Source organism: Teleopsis dalmanni, chromosome 1, assembly GCF_002237135.1.
Source record: "Teleopsis dalmanni isolate 2A chromosome 1, ASM223713v2, whole genome shotgun sequence".
Taxonomy (NCBI): Eukaryota; Metazoa; Arthropoda; class Insecta; order Diptera; family Diopsidae; genus Teleopsis; species Teleopsis dalmanni.
The window spans coordinates 207199448-207208567 of NC_051846.1; the positions used below are offsets into that span (position 1 = coordinate 207199448).

General features: G+C 29.8%; 1 protein-coding gene across 1 annotated transcript in view; it reads left to right on the forward strand.

Moving 5' to 3' along the window:
• Nucleotides 1–3126, forward strand: part of LOC119667139 (sex peptide receptor-like) — a 3777-nt gene extending 651 nt beyond the window's left edge. Inside the window, exon 2 of the mRNA XM_038076426.1 lies at nucleotides 928–3126. Coding sequence (XP_037932354.1) covers nucleotides 928–1657 — 730 coding nt within the window. The 3' untranslated portion in view covers nucleotides 1658–3126. The remainder of the gene's footprint in view (nucleotides 1–927) is intronic.
• Nucleotides 3127–9120: the final 5994 nt, after the last annotated feature.

Genomic DNA, 9120 nt, shown 5'->3' on the forward strand with positions numbered 1-9120 from the left:
ATTCTGAGATTCGATAACGGGGTGTTGGTGTTCAACTCTTTTTATTGTTTAGAAATATGCTGACATGTTAATTTCAAATTTCTTGTACATAAAGTACGCTTTAACCGATCGAAGCACTATGATCTTACATATCAAGGAATATAACATATGTGAGCTTTTCAGCTGCCTTGCTGAATCATATAATCTCATATATCGATTTAAATCGAATTTGATAATGAGAACAAATTATTCCTGTTCTTCCAGGTATAATTTGTTTACGTTTACTGACATTCCATTATTCTCTTCTACAGAACCTCTTACATGGACATGCTGTTTGCTGCAGCTGGATAGTTTGAGTACATCTATGGTTGGTTCTGACATTGATGGTTTGGCTTGACTTTTCTCTAGCAGCTCGTTTATAGAGTGACGTTATTTGTGCTACGAGATCACCATAGCTTGGTGGATGGGCCTTCAGATCACCATAGCTTTGTGGATGGACCTTCTTTCTCCACCCATCATTTCTTTGAATACCTCAGCGCCTGTCGAGTTTTATTTGCAGTTTAGTTTTTTTAGAGTGTGCCTCTTCTGAGAGTTGATAATTAACGTCGCTTCAATGTTTTAGTCCAAAATAGTGGAGCTTTCAGAATTTAAGTGAAGTAAAATTTCAGTGAATCTTATTTGTGTTGTTTAACATCAAATTAAAGCTATAAATTGTTAGCCAATATCTTTGGCCTCCACGTATAGCAGAAATTATTTCTGTATTTTTATTATTTGATATGAAATTGATATACTGCAATGAAAAAAAATTAAATTATGCATTCAATTTCACGGAAAACTCTATAGCCAGTAATTAAATTTGCTTAATATAACGTGAATTTTATATTTCTTAAAAACACAAATTTGTATATTTATGTTTATGTTTATGTTTTTTCAATTTATATTTTTCAGATACATTTACGTTTGCCACGCTCCAATGGCTAGGACTTGGTGCACTATGCCGCGCGTAAAACGTTGTACACTATACATTGCGATTTGTGCATTCCTGCATCAGAGCACACGTTTTTTCGACCGCACATACTATCCATTGCAGATTGAATGGAATGGCCATCATACAGAAGTCTGTCATGTGGAAACATCAAATTGGGTGCATATTTATGTTGGCGAGGATTTATATTTTACATTATACTTTTCATCTCGTGTGCTGTTTGTGCATCTCTTGCCCTGCATCATACTGGTGACGCTGAACATACTACTCTTCCGAGCGATGCGTCAGGCGCAGGAACGACGCAAATTGCTATTCCGCGAAAACCGCAAGAAAGAATGCAAAAAGCTACGTGAATCGAATTGCACCACACTGATGCTGATTGTTGTTGTTACCGTATTTCTCATTGTAGAGATACCGATTGCTGTGGTAACACTAATGCATATTGTGTCCTCGTTGCTTATAGAATTTCTGGACTATCGCATTGCGAATATTTTCATTATGTTCACTAATTTCTTTTTGGTTGTAAGCTATCCGATTAATTTTGGTATTTATTGCGGTATGTCACGTCAGTTCCGCGAGACGTTCAAGGAGATCTTTCTGGGTAGATTGGCGGTCAAAAAGGATAACTCTTCGAAGTATTCTATAGTTAATGGACCACGTACCTGTACCAATACCAATGAAACGGTGCTCTAGTAAATGGTGCTGTTGGTGCCATACCGCAGTAAGCATCGACGAAGTGGTGTGGGAACTAAACGAAGGTGTGGCACCACCAGTTGTACGAGTACCCAACAACTGAAGGTAGAGTTTCAAATTGAGCCAATGAGTGCGACTAAAATTTTGTAATTACAATTGTAAACATTTTCAATGAAATTATTTAATAAGTTGCTTAGTATACGTATATAGCATATAGGTAGGAGGGATGTGTGTGTAACTGAAATTTGGAATTGACTGTGCTGTATTCAAATTAAATTAAATGAATGAAAATATAAGAAAATTAACTTTACTTTAAGATTTTGTACATATAAAGATATGAAGTTTGGTGTTGTTCTTAGTATAAAAAATAAAATTCATGTTTACGCATTTGAAAGGCACATTGTAAATATTGAACAAAGAAATTATACCGCAAGGATTTTGTTTTCCCTGCAGTAAAAACTTTTCCATGCTGTGCTTACTGAGTTCCGAAATACATTTTCAGCATGTAAAATTTGTGCAAAATTGCTCAAAGAATTATTTATATAATAAAAAAAATGTAAAAAATTCGCTTACATAAAAATAACTGACAAGCAAACTTTTGCTCCCCATTTTCCTATTTCCTACAAGGAAAATCAATTTTTATTATTTTTACAATTTTTTTCAATTTTTTTTCAATTTATCTGCTCTGGTTTATATCAAAACTTCAACTTTGCCAAATCAATTATATATTTTACTGCTTTTCTTTCTGGCTTATATGCAATACAAAACACAATTGTAAATATAAAATTATTTAAAACGATTTGCGAAGTAAGTCCTAAGCATGAGTTTAGATACCATTTTTATATCAGAAATTTGACTGCATTTGACGAGCTTGTCCATGGGTTTTCAGGTAAGGAGTAGTCAGAAGTTTAGGGTGTATTTTTTCTATATATTTTCTATATTGTAATGCTTTCCACTAAGCTTAACTGCATACAGCGACTGTTTTGAGATAATTTAAATATCACTAATTTTACTGAACTTTTTACTTATAAGTTAGTACGTAATTGATGTTTTGTAAATTAATGAAATAAACAAGAACTTAAATTTATAAATTTATATTGTGACAAATAAGAAAATGCTCTGAAACGCTTTAGATATATTTCAATGTAATTATTACAAAATAAATAGTTTTTATGTAAATTATAATTGTACACTAAATTGTATATAAGAGTTGTATTTACGCAGGACACGAGTAAGAAACAGATTGTAGGTTAGTAGTTAGTGGGGGTTTTTATACAACGCATAGGCATATATCTTAACAATTAAATTTATTTATATATATATATATATATATAAGATATATTGTAATAGTGAAATGAAATATTCATTTAAATTTGTAAACCTACAGAGCCCCAAGTGTTTACCAATTTAAATGATTTTAATTTCAAATTCTAGTAAAATGATTATATGCTTATCAAATAGAATTTTAAGTGAATGTGTAAAACTATTAATCAATTAATTATTAAATGAGAATTTCATATTGCATAGACTTTGAATTTCAAATAATAAATCAAATAAGAATGAATAAATATTTGTTTAATTGCAAAGTTTAACAAGTGTTAAATATTTTTCAATATTTCTATATTTTTAATATCAGCTGTAACCTGTTTTTAAACATAATGTTATGATGTAATGTATCAATATTTGTAATAATTTAAATATTATGTAAATAAGAAAAATTAATAAATTTGTTAAAATATATTGCATATGAGATATGGTATTTAAATAAATTTAATAAAACTTAAATTTCAGCACTATTTAAATCATAAGCCGTTGCCTTTCATTTCACTAAATTGATAGAGAGACATCAGTTTTACAAATACCAAATGTATAGAGGGGTTTCGAAAAGTAGTAAACTACAACAACAAAAATTATTTTTATACTATTTTAATTAATTGAATTTCAAATACTGCCAAATACCCATCATCGGTGGTCTTAGAAATAATTCTTGTATTTAATTATTCGTAAATAATCACTTTGAGACTGTAAGTAGTAAGTGTTGAAGTCGTGCCCTGCCAAATTTGAAGCGCAGAGTCAGCGTTCATCAACCAACTGACACAAAGCCGTATTTGACTTGTATGTTCGCACTGTGAGGAGTTTTCTATTAATTTGCTGAGATATTTCATTAACAAATTCATATGCTGTGTTGTATTAGCACAAAATCATAAACCAACTGTAGAATAATTAAAATTATTTATAATAAATAATAAATTTAAATTTAAATTTTTAATTATTAAATATCAATACTATACTTTTGTAGAGGTAACTTAACATATTTAAGTGATATCTCAAACTACAAGGTATTGTTAAATATGCTAATAGAATTCTTAAGAGTAAATTGCTTAGCGGAAGTACCAGACTTATTATTTTATATATTGCGATGACGTATTGTTTTGTTTGACGTTGACTCATACTAATAAACCAATTCATCCTGACAATATTCGACACCAACGAGTGCTGAGACCCAAAGATCAGCAGAGGTATTTATAGGGCTCGAACCTTACCAAGGAGAAAGTTATATCCAAAACACATAACCAGTAAAAATTCATTAGAATTTTCAATGGGGCGTTTATCGGCCTATTATCTTGATACATGTGTTTGTAGAGCACTGTGGTAAGGCTTCATGACAGGTACCAACGCTAAACAACACTGTTACTGATTACGAATGGCTTTTTGTAAGTCTACAGAAAGAATTAGGAAATCGTTTCTTCAATGTTCTGGAACCTATTCTTTTACTAAGTTAAGTCAATCAATTGCACTTTTTGAAGTAATTACTATAGACTGGATGGCTTTTAATGTAGCTTGATTATCTTAAAGCAAGTAACATAAGTTTAGGTTTCAGGACAAAAGTATTTAGCGGGTAAAAAGTGTATCTCATTCTGTAATTATTAAAAAAATTATATTATAATTTAAATGTTGTAAATTATTAGTTTAATAATTAGTTTACATTTTTCTGTAAAACATTAAATTTTATTTTTGTTTTTAGGTATGTCGTATGTAAAAGTATGTCGTAGAAATAAAAAGTTTAAATTAAATTCCATTTTTAAATATGTTCAATTTTTTGTTTATTTTTGAGGGAACAATGCAGGCCAAGTTTAAATGAAAAAGGTGTATGAATTTCCATGGTTGTAGTGAAAACATGTATTCTACAAAATATATTTTAAAAGTTTCGGAACAGAACAAACTGTAAACTGAGCGTTCCAATGTAAATAAAACAAGGAATATCCGGAAGTAGTAAAAAACGTTGGCTCTGAGTCGTCTATTCACCGCAACGACACACGGGCGTGCACTTTATTTGTGTAATTGAACCTTGAAAAATTACACAATTTGCAAGCACAGGTAAACAAAATACCGATAAAGGATTAGTTTTACTTTATTTGTATGCAATGGTATTGATTTTTAGATATCCGTTTATTTCAATATTTAGTTACCGGTTGTTTACCATTTAATTTAATCTATTTATTCAGGAATCAGAGAAAATATAAAAATGAGAATAAATCTAAAGTAATAAAAAATCTGGATTATTTTGAACATTTAGTTTTTATACTAAAACTTGAGTATCTGAATTCATTTTAAAGATTATCGTAAAAAATTTATACTCATATATCTACACATATAATGAGATTACGCAAAGAATAATGATGACTACACATAATTGTTATTGGAGTCCGTTTCTAGGTTTTGACAGAACATTTGTTAAGGATTTGGCTTATGGAAAGTACATTCCGTCCATAGTATTGAAGGCTGTTCATGTTGATGAAGAGGAATGGTAATATTTCAAGAAGAGAGAAATTAATTTGCTTAGAATGTAAGATAGTGTATTGAGAAGGGGAGCGAAAATTGAATCTATCAAGTACCAGATATCTAGCCACTATAGGGTTTAGCATATAAAAAACACATTCAGTCTATAATAATAAAGCCTATTCATGTTGACTAATAGGAAGTAAGAACTGGTGATATTTGGAATAGAGAGAAATTAGTTTGCTTAGAATGTAAGACAGACTATGGAAAAGGTGTGCGAAAATTGAGTCTAACAAGTACCAGATATCTAGATAATTTGGCATTATAATAATAAGAATCTAAAATTTAACTGAGTACAGACTTGATGTACTAGGAAATATTTGCATGTAATAAAATGTAGATTATTAAGCTGATTTAAGTTCTTTCTGTTTCTAATTGTGCTTGACGCTGTGGCCAAGAAAACAAATAAAGGAACGGTACGAGGTATTGTATGGAACCCACTGTCAACGAACACTAGGCTAGAGTGTTTGGACTATACTGACGACAAATGCGAGTTGTCACATCGGCTTGATGATATGCAACAGAAACTTAATGACCTGTCTTTAGAGTCGTCCAAATCGGACTAAAAATCAATGCACAGAAAACAAAAGAAGTTTGAATAAACAATCGAATTGACGAACCTTTGAAGTTGGAAACGGAGACCATTGAGCGCGTAAATGAATTCCAGTATCTAGGGAGTATAGTGTCTGAAAATGGAGGTACAGCGCAAGATGTGATAAGCAGAATAAAGAAAGCCGTTGGTGCTTTTACAAGGCTTCGTAAAGTGTGGAGCTTCAATACTTATAGTTTAAGCACAAAGATAAAAATCTTTAAAGCATGCGTTCTTTCAGTTCTCCTGTATGGTTGCGAAACCTGGTTTGTTACAGAAAACATACAAGCTGAGAGTATTTGTTAACCGCTGTCTCCGCAGAATTTTACGTATCTTCTGGCCAAACAGAATATCAAATCACGATCTTTGGACCAGACCAAATGTTAGAGATGTCAATCTTGAAAGAAAAGAGCAGAAAAATCTGCTTTAAAGCTACATATCCAGCTTTACGTCACTTAATTGTTTTTTATATGGCCACTATATTGTCTTTAAGTTTTATTTCAAGAGCAGCCTGTGTTTATGCCTATCGAATTGATGAATTATTTTTAGTTAAAAATCGATATTAGTTCTTATAATAGTAGAGATTACAAAGTGACTTTCTTTGTAATGCTACATACATCAAGGCGGGCTTAGTTCACTTCAAGAAAGCGTTTAAATCTTGATCCGAGGTTAGCATCAACTTTTTCTAACAACTTTTTTTCTATACAGTAGTACCATGACTTTGATAGGCGTTTTTCTGGTTTTCTTTGAATCTCTTAGTCACGGTTACATTGACAAATTCCTTGTGCTAGTGATCACAAATCATAGTAAGCTTCCAATATAACGCGATTGTTTAGATTGCTACTACTATAGACAGGTGGTGGTATGGTGGTAAATGCTGCTCCACTTGATTGGCATCATTGTTTTTAGTTTCGAAAATTAGCCAAAGTTTTACTGACAAGTAAGCTCATCTCTATAGCATCCGCAAAATACAACTATATCTGGATTACTCCATAAATATTAATAATTTTAAAAATTTACTAGAAATAAAACTTTTTTGAAAAATTCAATATTTTTAACTAAAGTATTTAATATTTAAAATTACGTATATCAGCTGATGGAAAAGTATCAAATGAACTGCATTATTAACTGCAACTTTGATTATTTCAATAATTTGAAAACTTTTAGATATAAAAGTTTTGGTTATTATATATAATTTAGTACATTTAATAGATGTAAAATCGAAACTTTTTAGTGCAGATAAAATTTTTTATTAGCATTAACCGAACATTCGTATTTTTGGAATTGATGAGAATTTTTTATCTGGAACTCATAAAATGTGTATAATTAAAAATAACTATTGAATGCAAAACAAAAGAAATATATTTATTTTTTATTTTAAATGGATATTATGCTGTTGAAAAAGTTTCGGATGTAATGACATGATTGGTAAAAAATTGTAAATTTACTCCGTAAAAAGTTTTTAGTGCAGAAAATTGTAATTAGAATCTGTTGAAAAATTTAAATAAAAATAAAAAAAATCTTTTAATAAAGTAAAAACATTCAATTTAATGAATTTATTATAAAAATGAAATACATAAATTAACATTTAAATTACAACAGCGTCCCATTAAAAGTTCCTCACAAAAACAAATTGAAAATTAAAGTTAATTATAAAATAAAAATTTATATACCATACTTTTGAATAAATTCTCTAATTTAAATACTTTAACAATATTTTTCTGCAGTGGTGGAATATTTCAAATGAATATAGATATAGATAAAAATACAGTAATGACATTCCCTTCTTAGATAAAAATACAGTAATGACATTCCCTTCTTATAAGATTTTTAATTCGTTTATTCGCTAAAACAAACATGCAAGACAAGCATGAAAGGGAGTACTGAGGGCGCCTACAAAAGGATATGTTCGACCACATGTGGTGAAGACAGCTCGATAAAAAAAATTAAATAGCCCAATTAACTAAAATGAAATTATAATACATCATCGGAAAGAAACCGTTTCTAAGTTTTTAAAAAAAATTAATATGTGTGTTTCTGTCAACCTTATGAATAAGGAAAATGTATAGAAGGAATTAAAAGGTATAAAAGATATATGCCTATATCTGTACTTATCACTTAATTCGTTACTTTAGTATGTAACTTGTTAAGTCATTAATCTCTAGTTATATGGTGCAGCTTATCCATTAATGTGAAGTGTATACTAAAAAACTTATATATATATCAATATTTTATTTTCTTCTAAATATTTTAATCCAAAAAATTTTCTTCTATTATGCACTATTTTCCAGTTACACTCTTTCAAAGCAACTACTCATGATTTTTTTTAGGAAAAATACTCAAATTCTACTGGTCATATTAGCGGAGTGTTGAACAACGTGGTATAAAACTGTCTACAATGGACGAAAACAGAAGACAAGTGTGAGAAGACGGGAGATATCGATTTAGAAATGGTCAGTAGATAATAAGGCATTGATATATGGGATATATAGAAAAAGCACACAGATTGATAATATTTTTTGAAAGAACACCATTGTTCTGCAAAAATGACTGAAAATTTTCCAAAAAAAAAACCAATTTCAAACATATTCAAGTAAGACGATGAAGATGAAGTAAAAATACAAATCAAATAAAACGATTGAGGTCTTTTTGATTTACAAGTACTTTTTTAACAAAAGATGCAATGTGAAACTCTTTTGTATCCAGTAATCTGGATAATATCTAAATAATTTTTTTTTTCGGACCACAGAATCCGAATCTTTTTTATTCCTCGAAGCTTAGAGTGAACTTGTTTCTATGGCAATTTCACGCAAATCTTATAGCTTTATATTTGATATTTATTATTTTAAATGCGGTCAAGGTAGAAATTAAAGTATGAACCTCTACAAGTATATATGAAAATATATTCCAGATACATATATTGTTTGAAACTTAAAAGTGCAAATACCGCAATTGATGTGGTTTAAAAAGCAACAAATTTACTTATGGTTAAGGCAAGTGTTTGTATTATTTTTAAATAAACGCATTTTATTAA